The sequence below is a fragment of the Salvelinus sp. IW2-2015 genome, linkage group LG20 (genome assembly GCF_002910315.2).
Source record: "Salvelinus sp. IW2-2015 linkage group LG20, ASM291031v2, whole genome shotgun sequence".
NCBI lineage: Eukaryota > Metazoa > Chordata > Actinopteri > Salmoniformes > Salmonidae > Salvelinus > Salvelinus sp. IW2-2015.
Window position 1 is genome coordinate 6,453,634 of NC_036860.1, and position 21,699 is coordinate 6,475,332.

The following is a 21,699-nucleotide window of genomic DNA, read 5'->3' on the forward strand; positions in this document are numbered from 1 at the left end:
CTGTACAATACAGCGTTCATTTTGGCAGCTATTTTCAATAAGGTTTTAGTCACATTTTGGTCATTTCTTCCTTGTTAGTTTTAGTTATTATCAGTTGACTAAAACTCTTTTAGTTTAGTTTTAGTCACAGTCATTTTAGTCCCAGTTTAATGAGTGCATTTGTTTTCTACTATTCCCTCCAAACTGCTGATTTCCAGTATTTTTACTAACCTAATATCCCTGCAGTCAATGCCTATAGTTAGTAAATGTTATCATGCTGGTGATAACAACAGTGGACCTTGATTTGAGGTGAGAAGGTTCAGGTTTTTTAAAGATGAAGCTCACAGCTGCAGTTTATTTGTGGGATAACACCATTGCTGTGCTTCTGCATACGGTTCAAGGTTAAGTTCTGTGTCTCAGACGTCAACGGTGAAAACTGAGTGGGAGTTGAAGAAGATAATTATGGACCATCACTTTGGGGATGTTTGCCTCTGGAGGAAGTGCAAACCTGGCAGGGGAGTTGTGTTTCTGCGACTCTTACAACTGCAGCCTGTCAGTGGATATTACGGTACGTCGTGTTTTTGTGAGAGTGTGAATGTTTATGCCATAACGTGTGTTTGTGTGTGTGTTTGTGTGTGTGTGTGTGTGTGTGTGTGTGTGTGTGTGTGTGTGTGTGTGTGTGTGTGTGTGTGTGTGGTGTGTGTGTGTGTGCACAAGTAGTGTACGTTTAGCTAATAGCACTACCCTAATTTCTTTGCAGTGTGAAGTGTCTCCAGGTACAGGAGTGAGAGAGAAAAGAGAGAGAGTTTTCCCCTCAGTGCAGGAACCATTAGTCAGAATGCAGGTGATTTATTGGTTGTTCCTCTGCAGAATTTAAATTAACTGTGCTGCTGTAAGGGAGGGAGGGCACAGGGGGAGACAGGGTGAGGGAGGGAGCGACACAGTGCTTTCAGTTGCTCCATTTGTCTCTATCGCTCACTCAAATCTGACTCTCTCTCTCCTTCTCTCTCTCTCTCTCTCTCTCTCCTCTCTCTGCTCTCTCTCCTCTCTCTCTCTTCTCCTCTCTCCTCGCTCTCTCCTCGCTCTCTCTCTCTCTCTCTCTCTCGCTCTCGCTCTCTTAGATGACTAAGCAGGAGAAATGTACAGTCAGATTGGACTGATTCAGACAGTACAATAATAAGCCAAGTGTGCAGTAAAAGGCCTTAGACGAAGTACTGAGGCCACCATTACATTGCAGATTATTGATCCACCACAACACACTTCCTCTTCAAGTTCAAAGTTGTTTAAGTGTGCTAAAGATTAAAGGAATGGGATAGCAGTTCAGGACAGACAGTAAGGGATAAGTAGTTAAAAGTGTTCTGAGAATCAGAACTTAATGTTTACTGAGTATCCCAGTTAATGGAGTTCTGAGTATCAGCACCATACACTTGCCACTACTACTGTATGATCAAGCATATACATCAACATATTACATAGTCCTATAAGTATAAATAATAAACGTGCCTCTGCTTGCTGTACCAGTGTTATAGGACATAGTGACTGTGATAGTAATCAGAGCACCTCTCATTATATCAAGCTGTGTCTTTTCCCTCCTCTCAGATCCATATTAATGATGTTCTGTAGCATACACTCCTCCCTGACAGCTAGATGATGTATAATTGAGAGAGGAGACGTCTATGCCTGGAGTGGAACTCAGATCGCTGATGATGAGTGTGACTCACAGCCAAGCACTCCAAGTTCATCAGAATTCTTTCCACATTGCTCATGATTAATCTAGACCACTTCATTACCATAAATACTTAAGGAGACAAAGCTTGTGGGTTCTCCCTTCTCCGGCTGGGTAGTCTTTGGTGATTGGCTGGGCCAGAGTCCCAAGGTGCAACACTGCGTGAGAGAGGAGGCTAAGGCTCACTCTAGGTGACATGGTACGTCTGCCTCACAGCCTACTGAGGAACTGCTCTTCAAAAACACTATAATGATATGAATATACTATGTATAGGCAATCCAAGATGTGTATAATTCTTTGAGTGAGTGTGTGTGTGCTAGTTTAAGTGTTGTTATTGTGTCTGTGTGTTACCGTGGCGTGTGCCTTTGTGCGTGTTTATCGGTGTGTTTTGCTCTGATATTAGCTGAGCGTTTTCTAGCTGGAGATGTGCTTTTTCAGTGCATACAATTATCTCAAAGTCTTCCCCCTACTTCCTCCCTCAGCTCCTCAGGCCAAACTGTATGTAGTCATTACGCATCTATTTCCCCTGTGAGTGTCCTCGTCCTTTTGTGTACTTATGAGCTTACTGCTGAACAGTAATAAGGAGCCACGCATTATATAATACTTCACTGATATCAATATTTACATTGCCACGAAGCACTTCATGCTGTTGAATATTTCGGACTAATTTTAGATTCATGCTGTTAAGGTACTTAAGGACAGTGGAGGGCACTTGAGTGCTCAGCTCAGACTGTTGGAGATCTGAAGTCTGGAAGTAAACTTGGACTTAAACTTGGACTTACACAGCAATATGCCTGTCAGCCTAATAAGTCGTTCTCAACATTCAAGTAAAGAAATCTACAGGTCTAACATCTATGGTAAGAAATCTATGGTTTGCTGGACTTAACTATTTTAGTTGAGACAGCCCTGACAAAATGAACCTACTTCTAAAATACAGTAATAACCCCGTGGGCCATGAGCTAAAACATAAGCTTACTGTATATTCATGTCTTTATGGTGTTTTCTCAATTCAATTCATATTCACAAGGGAACACCAAGCTACAGTACATGTTAAAAAGGTGATAAATGACAAAGGTTCGGTGAGCTGAATGGATGGAGGTAGCCTTTTCCCCTCCTCTTCTACCATCCATCCATCCTGTCTCTAGAGAAACACCACTTCACACCAGACCACAAATCCTCCATGGTTCTTCCAAAAACACTCTAGCGATGCTGTGAGCGAAGCCAGGTCACAGTGCACCCTAGCTGCGCTCGTGCTGAGGCTTTGACAGGCCCCTGTCTCCAACGCATGGATGATGGGAACCACTCTGGGATTTCTCCCTTGGGTCACATAAAAGAGAGGAAAACAGACTCAACTCAAAAGTTGTCCCATTTATTTATATATTTTGTCAGTACAAATAGGTTTTTGAGAGCACTCAAAAACTCAACAAAATAATATCGTTTTTTTAAACCAAAAACCTTGAAAGACATTTCAGTCAATGGATACTACACAACAAAGACAAAAAAAGCCCCATTTATATCTGGTTCTAACATGGATCCTTTGTCCGACGCTTGTCCACATTCTGGTTGTGCCCACATTTTCAGAAAGGTGTAAACGATTAAAAGATGCACCGTGATCGGATCTTCCTGGCCACCTCCAGAGGTAGTCAGGCACACATTGTATCTGTATATCTTACAAGTGTAGACAGATTTGGACAGTGAAACCGTTTAAATCGTCACTATCCCATCCTCTAAAATCATTGACTGTCACGCCCTGACCTTAGAGAGCCTTTTTTTGTCTCTATTTGGTTTGGTCAGGGTGTGATTTGGGGTGGGCATTCTATGTTTTGTTTTCTATGATTTTGTGTTTCTATGTTTTGGCCGGGTATGGTTCTCAATCAGGGACAGCTGTCTATCGTTGTCTCTGATTGGGAACCATACTTCGGTAGCCCTTTTCCCTCCTTTCGTTGTGTGTAGTTATCTTTGTTTGTGGCACTATAGCCTTTAAGCTTCACGGTCGTTTTTGTATTGTTTATTGTTTTTGTCAGCGTCATTCAAATAAAAAGGAATATGTACGCTCACCACGCTGCACCTTGGTCCACTTCCTTCAACGACGGCCGTGACATTGACAGGTGGCACTACTGACTTCATTCTACCGACTGGGGTCCAAAGGTGGTTCATTCAATTCTTGAAAATGTTCATTACTTTTTCAATCAACTTCTTTATAATAAATCTAAATCATTGTTTAGTGTTTCTGTATCATAAAAACATGAGCTGGCGCACACCCACAAACATTATTTTGTGTGGAGGTGCTGACTAACGGCAAATAAATTATAAACTCGCACACTCCATATTTAAACTCCCAGAAATGTAATGGGTAATTACTGGGAGTTTAAATATGGAGTGTGCAACTCTCTTTATTTTTTATAGTTTATAGTGTTTCTGTATCAACATAGACTTTAAAAAAATTGAAGTCCTTTGGGGTCATTTTGACCCCTGCTAAAAACACCTACAGTTATTCCATAGTAATGTAAAACTGTAGATAGGACCTTTCTCAGGAGACAGAAGTTATCCATACCACCAGAGGGTGGAGGAGGACCTGCATTAGTGATTTTGACTCCCCATGTACTCGCCTAAGATTGTACTTTTCTATTTATTTGACTCCAGGTTTCTCTGGAGATATAATATTAAGTTATACATATCTGTTGAAGTGATTTTGACCAGATAGACAGATCACATACAGAAATGAAGCACCTTATATACTCGCCTATGGTTATAACTGGCTATAACTAGGTATGACCATGTACAAAATAAAAATGACCTTACATATATGCTTAGTTGCAGTCAAAACAGCTCATAAAAGTCTGTCAGGGGTATAATTACTTGGTAGAAATGTAGTACAGAAACCATCTACCCTCTAAATGTACATATAGTGCTGTATTGGTGTGTATTCTTCGAAAAATCGATTGACGCACCGGTGCTTGAATCTACGTGGCATAATAAAAAAATCCCCATCAAAATCCTTCAGTTTAAGTTTTTGCATTGGATGCGTCTCAATCCACCGCATCCGCCGATGTCGCACTTCCTTCCGCATCTGCGGTGACAGGTGGCAGAGCGAGAGTGATGTTTGTCAGACCATGAGACATCCCAAAAATTGGTCTTCTCACGAAACATCTGTAGCTTCTGAACGGTCTGACCTAGAAACTATTATGACCACTCTATGGAAAGGGGAGACTCTCACGAACACGGACTCATCTGAAGATAACCGGTACTGGAAAAAACAAAACAGAAGTATGAAGGTAGTTTTGTGCCTACCCAAAAAAGGGGTTAAAGACGTGTTAAAAAAACACAAAAAACATGTATTTCTTATGTCTTCTAGATAAAGGACAAATACTTCTAAACCTTGTTTCTTATATTTCATTTAAAAAATATTTTTTGTCATTTATGAATGTGTTATTCATTGCGCTTCTCTGGGCAGGACTACTTTACTAGTAGTAAAGGTCAAACTCCAAATTTAATAAAATATACATACAGTGCATTCGGAAAGTATTCAGACCCCTTCCCTTTTTCCACATTTTGTTACGTTACAGCCTTATTTTAAAATAGATTTTTTTTGTATCATCAATCTGTGCACAATACCTCATAATGACAAAGCGAAAAAGGGTTTTTAGACATTTTTGAAAATGTATTTAAACTAAAATACATTAACTTATTTACATAAGTATTCAGACCCTTTGCTAAGAGACTCGAAATTGAGCTTAGGTTCATCCTATTTCCATCGACCATCCTTGAGATGTTTCTACAACTTGATGATAAATTGATTGAACATGATTTGGAAAGGCACACACCTGTCCATATAAGTTCCCACAGTTGACAGTGCATGTTAGAGCATAAACCAAACCATGAGGTCGAAGGAATTGTCCATAGAGGTCCGAGACAGGATTGTGTCGAGAAACAGATCTGGGGAAGGGTAGCAAAACGTTTCTGCAACATTGAAGGTCCCCAAAAACACAGTGGCCTCTGTCGTTCTTAAATGGAAGACGTTTGGAACAACCAAGACTCTTCCAAGAGCTGGCTGCCCTGACAAACGGAACCATCGGGAGAGAAGGGCCTTGGTCAGGGAGATGACCAAGAACCCAATGGTCATTTTGACAGAGCTCCAGAGTTCCTCTGTGGAGATGGGAGAACCTTCCAGAAGGACAACCAACTCTGCAGAACTTCACCAATCAAGCCTTTATGGTAGAGTGGCCAGACGGAAGTCACTCCTCAGTAAAACAGCCCGCTTAGAGTTTGCCAAAAGGCACCCAAAGGACTCTCAGACCAAAAGGACTCTCAGAAACAAGATTCTCTGGTCTGATGAAACCAAGATTGAACTCTTTGGCCTGAATGCCAAGTGTCATGTCGAGAGGAAACGTTGCACTATCCCTACAGTGAAGCATGGTGGTGGCAGCAATATGCTGTGGGGATGTTTTTCAGCGGCAGGGACTGGGAGACTAGTCAGGATCAAGAGAAAGATGAATGGAGCAAAGTACAGAGAGATCCTTGATGAAAACCTGCTCCAGAGTGTTCAGGACCTCAGACTGGGGTGAAGGTTTACCTTCCAACAGGACAACGACCCTAAGCACACAACCAAGACAACACAGGAGTGGCTTCGGGACAAGTCTCTGAATGTCCTTGAGTGGCCCAGACAAATCCCGGACTTGAACCTGATCGAACATCTCTGGAGAGACCTGAAAATAGCTGTGCAGCGACGCTCCTCATCCAACCTGACAGAGCTTGGGAGGATCTGCAGAAAAGTATGGGAGAAACTCCCCAAATACAGGTGTGCCAAGCTTGTAGTGTCATACCCAAGAAGACTTGAGGCTGTAATTGCTGCCAAAGGTGCTTCAACAATGTACTGAGTAAAGGGTCTGAATACTTATGTAAATGTGATATTTAAGTTGTTTTTTTAAATAAATTTGAAAACATTAAAAAAAAACTGTTTTCGCTTTGTCATTATGGGGTATTGTGTAACGGCTTTCCTCCTCTTCATCCGAAGAGGAGGAGCATGGATTGAACCAAGACGCAGCGTTGGAATAAGACATGATATTTATTTAAACCAAAAACAGACGAAGACGAAAAAACGAACTAACTTGGATTAACTAACAAAATAACAAAAACGAATGTAGACAGACCTGGACGTAAGAACTTACATGAAACATGAAGAACGCACAAACAGGGAAATGACTACATAAATTAACGAACGTACAAACAAACCGAAACAGTCCCGTATGGTGCAACATAGACAGACACTGACACAGGAGACAATCACCCACAAACAAACAGTGTGAACAGCCAACCTATATATGGTTCTCAATCAGAGGAAAACGTCAAACACCTGTCTCTGATTGAGAACCATATAAGGCTAATTACAAGTGACCTAAACAATGAAACACAAAACATATAATGCCCACCCCAACTCACGCCCTGACCCTCTAAAATATACAAAAATAACATAAAATAGGTCAGGAACGTGACAGTATTGTGTGTAGATTGATGCGGGGGGGAACAATTTAATCTATTTTAGAATAAGGTTGTAATGTAACAAAATGTGGGAAAAGTGAAGGGGTCTGAATACTTTTTTATACCTAAAGGGGTCCTAAAATTCCAAATCAAATAGCTAAATGATACATAATATGATCATCTTAACACAATTCCATATGTCAGCTTAGAACGGCTCAGACTTTTAAGAAATAAATACCAGAATTGCTATAACATCCTTCATTATAAACTGGGTGGTTCGAGCCCTGAATGCTGATTGTCAGTTTATAATAGCAATAAGGCACCTCAGGTGTTTGTGGTATATGGCCAATATACCACGGCTAAGGGCTGTATCTTGGCATGCACTCCGCGTTTCGTAGTGCCTAATAACAGCCCTTAGCTGTGGTATATTGGCCACATACCACAACACCTTATTGCTTAATTACACCATAGCATTGTTGAATACTTTCTGATTGGCGTGAAGGGCATTCTAGAGTATGCATTATTTCCCTATAACACACGGTATATTTGCACAGTAGAATTTAATAGCTACAGTTCATTATTTGATGTTCTACGTTTGAGCTGCTTTTGAAAGCTAAAGTTGAATTGAAAACATTATTGGCATTGTTGAATTGGACTGATGGTTTGGTTAGCTAAGCTAGGAAGACTGTTTGGTCGACACGGCAACCACTGTAGCTTTCTAGTAAACTTACTAGCTACTTCCGTGGATGTTGAACATATTTCTCCTGGCAAATTAACACATTTCTAGTGGCAAATGTGTTAAATTATAGCAATTGTATATAAGGGATAATCAACTCAGGGCTTTATGTGTTCCATTATTTTCCAGAGAATGCACAGCCCCTCGTGGATGATCTCTTACATATTCTATGTGTGAAACTTGTTATGGCATTTAGGTTGCTATAACGTTTGGTTTGAAGTGACTGAAGATTTTGTCATGCATTTTAAAGCATCCTGCCATTGGCCCTACCACTCCCATTGTTTCACTTGCAGCGATGCTAATGCTGGCTGTGGGGTAGGTAAATAAAGAAAACTAAGCCATATTTTTGGTCATTGTCTCTCAGAATAAATGGATGATTCACTTTTTGTCAATAAAATTAAGTAAATATAAAATGTTGGTGTGCCGCCCATTCTAAAAACAAATGATACTAAAATCAAATTATGGTAAATTGGCTTTTTAGTGTGTACAGTGCCTTCAGCAATTATTCATGTGACAAATATAATTATATGACATTTTTGCAAATGTATTGACAATTAAATACAGAAATATCTAATTTACATAAGTATTCACACTCCTGATTCAATGCATGTTGGAAACCCATTTTTGGCAGCTTTTACAGCTGTGAGTCTTTCTGGGCAAGTCTCCAAGTGCGTTGCACACCTGGATTGTACAATATTTGGACATTATTCTTTTTTAAATTCTTCAAGCTCTGTTAAGTTGGTTGTTGATCATTGCTAGATAGCCATTTTCAAGTCTTGCCATAGATGGTCAAGCCGATTTAAGTCAAAACTGTAACTAGGCAACTCAAGAACAATCAATGTTGTCTTGGTAAGCAAGTCTCCGGTGTATATTTGACCTTGTGTTTTTAGGTTATTGCCCATTGAAAGGTGAATTTGTCTCCCAGTGTCTGTTGGAAAGTAGACTGAAGCAGGCTTTCCTCTAGGATTTTGCCTGTGCTTAACTCTATTCCATAAAAAAAATTATCCTAAAAGACTCCCTAGTCCTTGCCAATGACAAGCATACTCATAACATGATGCAGTCACCACCATGCTTGAAAATATGAAGTGGTACTCAGTGAAGTGTTGTGTTGGATTTGCCCCAAACATAACACTTTCTATTCAGGAAATTTTTTGCAGTTTTACTTTAGTGCCTTATTGCAAACAGGATGCATGTTTTGGAATATTATTTTCCCTCTGTCATTTAGGTTAGTATTGTGGAGTAACTACAATGTTTTTGATCCATCCTCAGTTTTCTCCTATCACAGCCATTAAACTCTGTAACTGTTTTAATGTCGCCATTGGGCTCATGGTGAAATTCCTGAGCGGTTTCCCCCCTCTCCAACAACTGAGTTAGGAAGGTCGCCTGTATCTTTGTAGTGACTGGGTGCATTGATACACCATCCAAAGTGTAATTAATAACTTCACCATGTTCAAAGGGATATTCAATGTCTGCTTTTTTATTTTGACATATCTACCAATAGGTGCCCTTCTTTGCGATGCATTGGAAAACCTCCCTGGTCTTTGTGGTTGAATCTGTGTTTGACTGAGGGACCTTACAGATAATTGTATGTGTGGGATAAAGAGATGAGGTAGTCATTAAAAAATGATGTTAAACACTTTTATGGCACACAGAGTGAGTCCATGCAACCTTTTGTGTGACTTGTTAAGCATAGTTTTACTACTGCACTTATTTAGGTTTGCCATGACAAAGGGGTTGAACACTTATTGACTCAAGACATTTCAGCTTTCCATTTTTTATTAATTAGATTTTTTTTTCTAAAAACATAATTCCACTTTGATATTATGTATGTAGGCCAATGCCACAGAATCTCAATTTAATACATTTTTAATTCAGGCTTTAACACCACAAAATGTGGAAAAAGTCAAGGGCTGTGAATACTGGAAGAAAAAAATTAAGAGACAAATGTCCGTTCTACATAATATGGAAATTCAATGTAATTTAGCAATTTCGCAGTCTGTTTTGGTCGCTTTTTATTTTACTTCAGATAACATAAATATTATTTAGAAAGAATATCTTACAAATAATTTGCATACAGGGTGATACCAGGAAATCTGTTCACAATGCAGTCACAGTGGACGGATAACAGACACACTTTAATACCATGTGTAGAAACATTTCTGAAGATGTGGTCACAATAAGAATGTGGACAAGATCAAGACACATGATGCATGATAGTGCCAGGTATAAACCAGGCTAAACTGGGGATATTGTCTGCTCAAAGAGTGGAGTATTGATCAACACCTTGGGTGTATTTCCTTTCCCTCTCCCATGTTCAGAATGGTTTCCTTCACTGAAATGTGTTGTGGGAAGGGAAGTGTTGTATCATGTCACAGGCAGACAAATCAAGCCATCACCTTCACAAGATGCTTCACTGTACCAGGTCTACAATGCCTTTCATGGCTGTTATCAAATCTCTTGGTCAGCTGCCATTCCCCTCAAAGCCTAATTCCCATACTTTACCCCAACTCACAATCCAATTACATTTTCCCTGCCACTATCCCACATTTGCCGGGCATTTGCCATTATGGCCACTACACTTTGGAACGGTCTGCCACAGGGGGCCAGGCCTGCAGTTTCAGTGCCTCTTTTTAAATCCCTGCTGAAGGCACTTTTACAAAGATGCTTTGGTAGAACCTTATAATAACTCTATGTAATAAAGCATTTATAATGGATTAGTAAATCATTTATGAATCATTATTCCATTCATCCGATGTTGAATATAGGTCCTTATAAACCATTTACTTAGTTGTCTTTTTGCATGGCCTCATCTAAAGTGTGGGCTGTTTATACTTTATAAATACTTTATAAATGTTTTGAGTGACCAGTGTTATTTCTCACAAAAAGATGGACATGCTTCCAGTGCTTCAGTCTTTTAACCACAGACTATTTTCGCACGTGGCTTTGTTCGGTAGCACCTTTACTGGGTCTTTAAACGTAGTAACTCTTTAAACGTCATGGGATAGTTCAGTGAAATAATCTATTCAGGTATGTGTTTCCTTACCTCGTAAGCAGTTGTATAGACTGCTCTTAATCTCTCGTGGCCAGATTCTGCGCGTAAACCCGAAGAATCTGTCGCAACAACAACATAATGCATAGGATAAGGAGTCGTTTTGGAGTTTGTGTTTTGATCACAGATGAACATACCAGGATTGGGCGAAGGCAGTGCTTTACCTTCGCCTGTTTCGCGTTTGAAGTGAAATTATGGCAGGTTTTGGTAGAAAAGTCACTGCCAAGAAACATCTTCAGAATACATGTTTTTATTTTACTCAGCATAATGTGTCTAAAGTTACACATTACACTATTACAACAGTGTGACTGTTTTGGAATACAATTTTCAATATATTTTCTTAAACATCCTCTGTATTGTGTCCTTATTGTTTAACCATTCAGGGCTGGTCCTGGCCGGACCAAATCTAAACCAAACATAGACGTCTATGATTGGTTCAGATTTAGTCCGGATCAGACTAAAAACCAACGTCATCGCTGGTCTGTGCTTACTGTGGCGGAGCCTACCATGTCGACCCACAATGGAATTTCATGAATGCCCATCCATGTGGTAGTGTAGGCCCATTGTTTGTAAAACAGGCTGTTGCATTGGCTTTATTGGTCCTGCTTCCTGTGACTAATCAATTTGGCTATTTAAGCTCTGAATATCAGCTACCCAACCCAAATCAAGATGTTTTCATCTGATTGTCAAGTAATCACTTCAAAAGAGACATCTGTTACGCAAAACACCAAAAAGTGTAATGACACATTTGGCTATTAATGGCAATTTGTCATTTATATATTTTTTTATTTTACCTGTTATGCTGGTGAATGAGGACCCAAAAGCGACGTAATAGTAACCAGCAGTCTTTATTCCAGTATTAAACAAATAATGATTCTCCTGGAAATAATCAATGGTAAATCCAAAACAGGAAACTGAAATCCTCTCGTCAATAGAGAGGAACGACTGGAGACGCGACCACAGACTGCAGGTCGCTTCGGGAAGGCACTGGCCGTAGCTGACATAGACACCTGCTCACACGCAGCATCTGAAGAAGGCAAAGAACACGACAGGGCGGAACAAGGACACAGAACAGCTAACATCAAACAAGAATCCGACAAGGACAGGAGCGGAAAACAGAGGGAGAAATAGGGACTCTAATCAAGGGCAAAATGGGGACAGGTGTGAAAGAGTAAATGAGCGTTAGGAGAATGAGAAACAGCTGGGAGCAGGAACGGAACGATAGAGAGAGAGAGAGCGGGAGAGGGAGAGAGGGAGGAGGAGAGAGAGAGAGAAGAGAAAGAACCTAATAAGACCAGCAGAGGAAGCACAGGGACAAGACATGATAATCAATGACAAAACATGACAGTACCCCCCCCACTCACCGAGCGCCTCCTGGCGCACTCGAGGAGGAACCCTGGCGGCAACGAAGGAAATCATCAATCAACGAACGGTCCAGCACGTCCCGAGATGGAACCCAACTCCTCTCCTCAGGACCGTAACCCTCCAAATCCACTAAGTACTGGTGACCACGTCCCCAGGACGCATGTCCATGATCTTCCGTACCTTGTAAATAGGAGCGCCCTCGACAAGGACGGGGGGGGGGGAGGGAAGACGAACGGGGCGCGAAGAAAAGGCTTGACACAAGAGACATGGAAGACAGGGTGGACGCGACGAAGATGTCGCGGAAGAAGCAGTCGCACAGCGACAGGATTGACGACCTGAGAGACACGGAACGGACCAATGAACCGCGGAGTCAACTTGCGAGAAGCTGTCGTAAGGGGAAGGTTACGAGTGGAAAGCCACACTCTCTGACCGCGACAATACCTAGGACTCCTAATCCTACGTTTATTGCGCGCTCTCACAGTCCTCCCCGCAGACGAAGGCAGACCGGTACTAAAGTCTAAGCGATGTGAGACCATGGTCGAGAAGGAATGGGAAGCGGTCTGAGACGACCGGCAGGAGGAGAGTTACCTGACTTAGTCTGCGCGCAGTCCGAACAAGCAGCACGAAACGGCGCGTGTCCCGCTCCTGAGTAGGCCACCAAAACCGCTGGCGAATAGAAGCAAGCGTACCCCGAACGCCGGGGTGGCCACTAACTTGGCAGAGTGAGCCCACTGAAGAACAGCCAGACGCAGTAGAGACAGGAACGAACAGAAGGTTACTAGGACAAGCGCGCGGCGACGCAGTGGAGTGAGTGCTTGCTTTACCTGTCTCTCAATTCCCCAGACAGTCAACCCGACAACACGCCTTCAGGGAGAATCCCCTCGGGGTCGGTAGAAGCCACAGAAGAACTAAAGAGACGGGATAAGGCATCAGGCTTGGTGTTCTTATTTCCCGGACGATAGGAAATCACGAACTCGAAACGAGCGAAAAACAACGCCCAACGAGCTTGACGTGCATTAAGTCGTTTGGCCGAACGGATGTACTCAAGGTTCTTATGGTCAGTCCAAACGACAAAAGGGACGGTCGCCCCCTCCAACCACTGTCGCCATTCGCCTATGGCTAAGCGATGGCGAGCAGTTCGCGGTTACCCACATCATAGTTGCGTTCCGATGGCGACAGGCGATGAGAAAAGTAAGCGCAAGGATGGACCTTATCGTCAGACTGGAAGCGCTGAGACAGAATGGCTCCCACGCCCACCTCTGAAGCGTCAACCTCGACAATGAATTGTTTAGTGACGTCAGGAGTAACAAGGATAGGGGCGGATGTAAAACGCTTCTTGAGGAGATCAAAAGCTCCCTGGGCGGAACCGGACCACTTAAAGCAAGTCTTGACAGAAGTCAGAGCTGTGAGAGGGGCAGCCACTTGACCGAAATTACGAATGAAACGCCGATAGAAATTAGCGAAACCGAGAAAGCGCTGCAACTCGACACGTGACTTAGGAACGGGCCAATCGCTGACAGCCTGGACCTTAGCGGGATCCATCTGAATGCCTTCAGCGGGAAATAACAGAACCGAGAAATGTGACAGAGGAGACATGAAAGGCGCACTTCTCAGCCTCACGTAGAGACAATTCTCTAAAAGGCGCTGGAGTACACGTCGAACGTGCTGAACATGAATCTCGAGTGACGGTGAAAAAATCAGGATATCGTCAAGGTAAACGAAAACAAAAATGTTCAGCATGTCTCTCAGTACATCATTAACTAATGCCTGAAAGACAGCTGGAGCATTAGCGAGACCGAACGGCAGAACCCGGTATTCAAAATGCCCTAACGGAGTGTTAAACGCCGTCTTCCACTCGTCCCCCTCTCTGATGCGTACGAGATGGTAAGCGTTACGAAGGTCCAACTTAGTAAAGAACCTGGCTCCCTGCAAAATCTCGAAGGCTGACGACATAAAGGGAAGCGGATAACGATTCTTAACCGTTATGTCATTCAGCCCTCGATAATCCACGCAGGGGCGCAGAGTACCGTCCTTCTTCTTAACAAAGAAAAATCCCGCTCCGGCGGGAGAGGAAGAAGCACCACGGTACCGCGCGCGAGAGAAACAGACAGATAATCCTCGAGAGCCTTACGTTCGGGAGCCGACAGAGAGTATAGTCTACCCCGAGGGGGAGTGGTCCCCGGAAGGAGATCAATACAACAATCATACGACCGGTGAGGAGGAAGGGAGCTGGCTCTGGACCGACTGAAGACCGTGCGCAGATCATGATATTCCTCCGGCACTCCTGTCAAATCACCAGGTTCCTCCTGAGTAGAGGGGACAGAAGACACAGGAGGGATAGCAGACATTAAACACTTCACATGACAAGAAACGTTCCAGGATAGAATAAATTACTAGACCAATTAATAGAAGGATTATGACATACTAGCCAGGGATGACCCAAAACAACAGGTGTAAAAGGTGAACGAAAAATCAAAAAGGAAATGGTCTCACTGTGGTTACCAGATACTGTGAGGGTTAAAGGTAGTGTCTCACATCTGATACTGGGAGAAGACTACCATCTAAGGCGAACATGGGCGTGGGCTTCCCTAACTGTCTGAGAGGAATGTCATGTTTCGAGCCCATGCTTCGTCCATAAAACAACCCTCAGCCCCAGAGTCTATCAAGGCACTGCAGGAAGCAGCCGAACCGGTCCAGCGTAGATGGACCACAAGGTAGTACAGGATCTTGATGGAGAGACCTGAGTAGTACGCGTCACACAGTAGCCCTCCGCTTACTGATGAGCTCTGGCCTTTACGGGACATGACATGACAAAATGTCCAGCAGAACCGCAATAGAGGCAAAGGCGGTTGGTGATTCTCCGTTCCCTCTCCTTTAGTCGAGATGCGAATACCTCCCAGCTGCATGGGCTCAGTCTCTGAGCCGGTGGGAGGAGATGGTTGAGATGCGGAGAGGGGAAACACCGTTAACGCGAGCTCTCTTTCACGAGCTCGGTGACGAAGATCTACCCGTCGTTCTATGCGGATGGCGAGTGCAATCAAGAGTCCACGCTGGAAGAACCTCCCGGGAGAGAATCTCATCCTTAACCTCAGCGTGGAGTCCCTCCAGAAAACGAGCGAGCAACGCCGGCTCGTTCCAGTCACTGGATGCAGCCAGAGTGCGAAACTCTATAGAGTAATCCGTTATGGATCGATCACCTTGACATAGGGAAGCCAGGGCCCTGGAAGCCTCCTTCCCAAAAACTGAACATCAAAAACCCGTATCATCTCCTCTTTAAAGTTCTGATAAACGTTAGAACACTCACCTTGCCTCCCAGATAGCTGTGCCCCACTCCCGAGCCCGACCAGTAAGTGATATGACGTAAGCGATCCGAGCTCTCTCTCTTGAGTATGTGTTGGGCTGGAGAGAGAACACAATATCACACTGGGTGAGAAAGGAGCGACACTCAGTGGGCTGCCCAGAGTAACATGGTGGTTATTAACCCTAGGTTCTGGAGACTCGGAAGACCAGGAAGTAGCTGGTGGCACGAGACGAAGACTCTGAAACTGTCCTGACAGGTCGGAGACCTGAGTGCCAGGTCTCAACGGCATGACGAGCAGCAGACAATTCCTGCTCGTGTCTGCCGAGCATTGCCCCTGGAACCTGACGGCAGTGTTGAGAGAATCCGTAGTCGCTGGTCCATCTTGTCGGCATTCTTCTGTTATGCTGGTGAATGAGGACCCAAAAGCGACGTAATAGTAACAGAGTCTTTATTCCAGTATTAAACAAATAATGATTCTCCTGGAAATAATCAATGGTAAATCCAAAACAGGAAACTGAAATCCTCTCGTCAATAGAGAGGAACGACTGGAGACGCGACCACAGACTGCAGGTCGCTTCGGGAAGGCACTGGCCGTAGCTGACATAGACACCTGCTCACACGCAGCATCTGAAGAAGGCAAAGAACACGACAGGGCGGAACAAGGACACAGAAACAGCAAACATCAAACAAGAATCCGACAAGGACAGGAGCGGAAAACAGAGGGAGAAATAGGGACTCTAATCAGAGGGCAAAATAGGGGACAGGTGTGAAAGAGTAAATGAGGTCGTTAGGAGAATGAGAAACAGCTGGGAGCAGGAACGGAACGATAGAGAGAGAGAGAGCGGGAGAGGGAGAGAGGGAGGAGGAGAGAGAGAGAGAAAGAGAAAGAACCTAATAAGACCAGCAGAGGGAAGCACAGGGACAAGACATGATAATCAATGACAAAACATGACATTACCCTTATTTTACCAGGTAAGTTGACTGAGAACCCATTCTCATTTACAGTAAACAACCTGGTGAATAGTTACAGGGGAGAGGAGTCATGCCTATGACATGCGGTAATAATATAAAGTGGTTTTCTTGACATTTTGTCTGAATTGTTGTGAATGTGTTACCCTGGCTATATCTGCTACATGATTTATGTTAGATCCTTTTTCTGCCGGAATGTTGGTGGAGTGCCACAGCTATGCATCTCTCCAACAGGGAGGCATGCTGGGAATGGACAAACGAAATATTTTGCACCCCTGCCTTTGACAAAGTGGGCGCTGCTTATCACATGGCGGAATCAGCCCTCACATAAAATGCCCATATGCCACTCGTTGAGAGAAATTGTTTTTGGGCAGATTTATGTGAGGTTTTGTGTTGTTGGAGGTGTGTCTTGGTCAGTTTAGCTCTTAAAATGCTGCCCTCATCAATCTGTCGCCATAGGCGTCCGCATAATCCTGCCTAATGAGCGGGCTGACCCTGTTACCATTGATACAGTATAATCTAGGGGCCATTCTGAGACCTTAAGGAGCATCAGGTACTGTTGGAATGTTTACTAATGACATGTCCATCTTTTTGTGAGAAATAACACTGGTCACTCAAAACATTTATAAAGTATTTATAAAGTATAAATAGCCCACTCTGTAGATGAGGCCACACAAAAAACGTAACTAATAGTCAATGGTTTATAAGGAACTATATTAAATATCTTATGAATGAACTTATGAATCATTATTAAATACTTTAAAAGTTCTTTATAAATCGGTGAATAACTAGGTTGCTAACATTTACAAATGTGGGAGTAATGATTCATAAACGATTAATAAACTATTTACATATCCATTATAAATGCTTTATTCTAAAGTGCTACAAATGCTTTTAATGTATGATTTCAATGTATGATTTTAATGAGCTATCTTGTTTTATTCTCCTTCCTCCTGTTTTCGTTTCTTTGTTAGTAGTTTTATTTGATTGTTTTATGACGTCGAGCACTTTGTTACTTGAAAAGCGCTATACAAATAAAGTTATTATTATGATATTAAAACTTTCCTGGTAGATTGAATATCATTTCCCACAATTGTGCTTCGCAGGTTGCCAAGCACTGTCTCACCCTAATCCTTTCCAATCACTAACCTATATATTATTGCACTGTCTCATTCTATGCAACCTTTCACTGCTTGGAGACTGTCAACAGAGGCAACCTCCATGGCAGCAACCTCTGGGCGTGGCCAATGACAACAATGTGAGTGACACACCAAGCCAGGGAGAGAACCTATGGCTTGGGGACAGTCTGAGACCGCCATCATTGAAGTCATTTGTGGAGACATCAACATGAGGTGTGTTCTACAAAACAATCAGTGATTGGATATTCTCTAACCAACAAGAGTATCAAAGCCAATGACGAATTTGCCGCTATAGCCATCTGTGTTTTGGCTCTGGCCCAACCCATCGGTTTCTGGCACCAATCAGACGGTCTAGAATGAATATCCATTCTCGAAATCGTTGTGGAGGTACTCAAAGCCAGACTCATTGCGTAGAAGAAACCAGCGTCCGTGGGCGTGGTGTAGCGTTTGGCCAGAGCAAGGATTTTGGGTAGCCAGTCAAGCCCTAGGCATGACTGAGGAGCGAAATGGAAATACTAAAAAGCCAAAAAGGCATTACATTGCAGCTGAATCACTTACAGATGTGAGATGTTTCCACTTCGTTTTCTTTCAATACATATTGCCATTTACCTGGAGCAATAGCTCTAGCAGTTGTTTAAAAGCAGCAAGGTTTTTAATCAAATATGCATCACTATAGAGGACTATGCTGCGCCGGAAAACATCTATGTTCTTGGACGCTGCAGTAGTGCACATTGTCCGTCTGTTGTTTTCCCTGTGGGTTAGAAGGTGCATGAGGGACAGTTCTGAAGTGGCTGTCCAGAACTCTTTCCAAGTTTATATTCTACAGACTGACCACTTCTTTTGTCTGGATGAAGCACTAGCAGCACCTCTTTGAATATGTATTTAAATGTAGTCAGTAATATTGATATTCAGAAGTGTCTGGCGGAGTGGGAGGACTACCAGTGAATCTCCCTATTTTTAGACAGATGAGCCTTCATCGAGAAATGATATATAAGACGAATACAGAGATAGATGGAATAATATTATTGATTAAGGGTACTATCAATGATAACTCAATCATGATCAAAACTGTGTAGCCCTACGTGCCATGTGATTCGCCACATGTACAGTAGAGTAAGTCACAGTATGTCACACAGAGCAGAACCCCTGGGACAGACAGCAAGGCCTCTTCATGATCTCACACTCTTCTTCACTCAACAGCATGTCACAGCCCCGTGAGTGTCAGCACACTGCATGAAAAATAGTTACATCATAAGGCCCTACCCTGTCTACCCTGGGTCTCTGTGTGTCTCTGTATGTCTCTGTCAGGGAAAATGGACTAGACAATAAACAAACACACACTGGGCCATGGCTATGGGGAACGGGATTTAGGGAATGAAGAATGACAAATGACAAATGATCTTATTACTGCCGTACAGCGCTGGCTGCAATGAGGGTTTGTTGAGCAGGTACATAATCTATCATTTGACAGTTAGCTTTAGTGACTGCAGTGTGTATTTAAAGAAACGGTACACTTTATTAAACTAAAGCACCAGGCAGTTGTCTAGACAGTGGTACAGTATTGTGGCTGGTTTTGCACAACCTTTGAGTTATTATTGTGCACTGTAGATCCTCTTTCGCTCTCCTGAGAAATAACCATTGACAGAAAAAAAAAACATCCACAGAAGTACTGATCTTTGGTTGTTTACCTTGACTAAACATCTGGAATAGTCAATGCTCGTCTGTTCCTAAGAGCATGTTTCTCTAAAGACCTCATTGCGCATAATGATTCTATTCACAGACATTCAACATGTCCAACTTAAAGGACCCCCCCCAGAGGAAGTTGCCACCACTATTTTGACGTAATTTCCCGAGAGGAACTGCACTTTAGGTTCCACCTCGGAAGAATGATGAAGGCTACCTATACATATTCACAAAATGGATGTGGGAATTTCCACGTTGAGTTGAAAAACATCAACAAATAGGGCACTGACATCTGGCTAATCTTATCCAGCTAGCTAATGGTATCTGTTATTGCTTTTTTTTTTACAACACCATATTAAAAAGATTAGCCAGCTGGCTCTATGGCTGAGTCTGGAACTGGATTTGACATCAAGCATTGATTTAGGGAAAACTTTGTCACAGATGGAAACCACTGGCTTATCTTTGACTTCACCATCTATTGTTTTCTCCAAAGTTTTGGCATCTTCCGCCGCGGAAATAGTTCTAAAGAATAAGATGAAGCACCGGTAATATGGATAACTATTGAAAGATCGATGGTATGCATTTTTCGACATTATAATGGACAAGGTGCAACCTGTGGTGGGTAGGCCGCTGGCAGGCTTCGGCTGCGGTACAGCAAAGCCGAGTCAGCCCGTGCTCATGGTTCTCACAGGGGAAGTGAAACGATAGACTACAATGACCTTGCTCATGATCAGGCACGTCACAAATGAAACGTAACTCCATAAGTTACTTGAATTTTCTTTTGCGGGTGCCTTTTCAGTATCTGGATTGACACTTGTGGTTTCTAGTTAACGTTACACTAGTCAAAGCAGTGGAGCATGTAGTGATGCAACATTTTTGTGGTCAAAAACATTCATCTTAGGGCGACGGGCGGAGGTGGTTGCAAAATGCTATCATATCAACCAATTATACCATTTACAAAATGGTTACATATATGTATTTTTAATACAGACTAGCTAAAAAATAAGTGAAAATGTACCAACTAGCCAATGAATTATGCTAATTTTTACTATTTGCTATATGGGTCCGGTGGCCGAGTGGATAAAAGACTGTTTGGCTCATCTCACTCGCAAAGAGGAATGACTTTGCAGCTGTATCTAATAAACAATGCCATGCGGGTGGGCAGTAACATAAAAAATCAACCCAGCCCTGAAACGATACCTAGGCTGAAAATAATTTATACATCATATCATAGGAAAAGATACCGCATTTACACTGAGTTGCACGAAGTGGGCAGTTCGGATTTGTCACGTCAAGCCCAAATATATAATTGTTTGACTAAAATGATGACTTATTGACTTAAATCGTTGTGCAACATCATGGGAAAGCTCTGGCCGTCGTCAATGCTGTCACAATTAGTAAACAATGCAGTTGATGAAGTCATCAGCTGCTCTAGTGGAAAAACACACCCTGAGGGTACAGTGTTAGTGTTTGTTGTTTTCACTGAAGTCATGCCCCTCGCTCTGTTTCTTCATTCACCTGGATGTGCAGTGTGTTAAAGTGCCTCATCAGCAAGTAAAGCAGTCAGGCAGAGCAGGCTTAGTGCAAACACACAGTTACACACACGAATGCACTTCCTTTACAACTTTCCATGTCATCTCTGTGCCAACTGTTTTCCCACATTCCTACCCTATCATACCCCATCCACCCAGCTCCCTTAAATGCACCCCCTTTCTTCCTCCTTCCTTCCTCCCTCTCACCCCTCCCCTCCTACCCCGCCAGCTCGGTGCACTTTCGGCTTTGTCTCTCTCTCTCCTCTGTGTTGTGAGTCCTCTCAGTGGGAGCCAAGTGACCATGCACAGACAGCGGTGACTTGTTTCAGCTGTGTATGAAAGGAGCCCATTGATAAAGCCCAGCCAGGACCCACACAGCACAGCACAGGGGAGTCAACCAGAGAGCCAAACCCAACTGGATAGACAAGAGGACTGTGACTGTGTCTTATGCACTGTTTATTTTTATTTTTATTTTATTGTTTTACTCTTTCTTCAACCTGGTCCAGTTTTCACTTAAAAGAAACCGACCCTTAACATCTTCTCTTTCTTACTCCTTTTTTATTTATTTATTTTCTTACTCCGGTATGTTCAGTCTGTCCTCCCTGTGGACCTCTGAAGTTCTCTCTCCCTCTCTCTCTCTCTCTCTCTGAAACACATTTTGAGATCTTTGTTATTCTTGAGGTGAAAAAACTACAAAGCTGTAGTGCATTGAGCTGTGTTTGGTTGGTTGTGTCTGATGCCT

General features: G+C 42.8%; 1 protein-coding gene across 1 annotated transcript in view; it reads left to right on the top strand.

Moving 5' to 3' along the window:
• The first annotated feature begins 307 nt into the window (after positions 1-307).
• The window catches only part of LOC111982108 (complement C1q-like protein 3), a 51,824-nt gene continuing 30,432 nt past the window's right edge, over positions 308-21,699 (top strand). Inside the window, exon 1 of the mRNA XM_024013679.2 lies at positions 308-547. Within this exon, the coding sequence (XP_023869447.1) occupies positions 461-547 (87 nt within the window). The 5' untranslated portion in view covers positions 308-460. The remainder of the gene's footprint in view (positions 548-21,699) is intronic.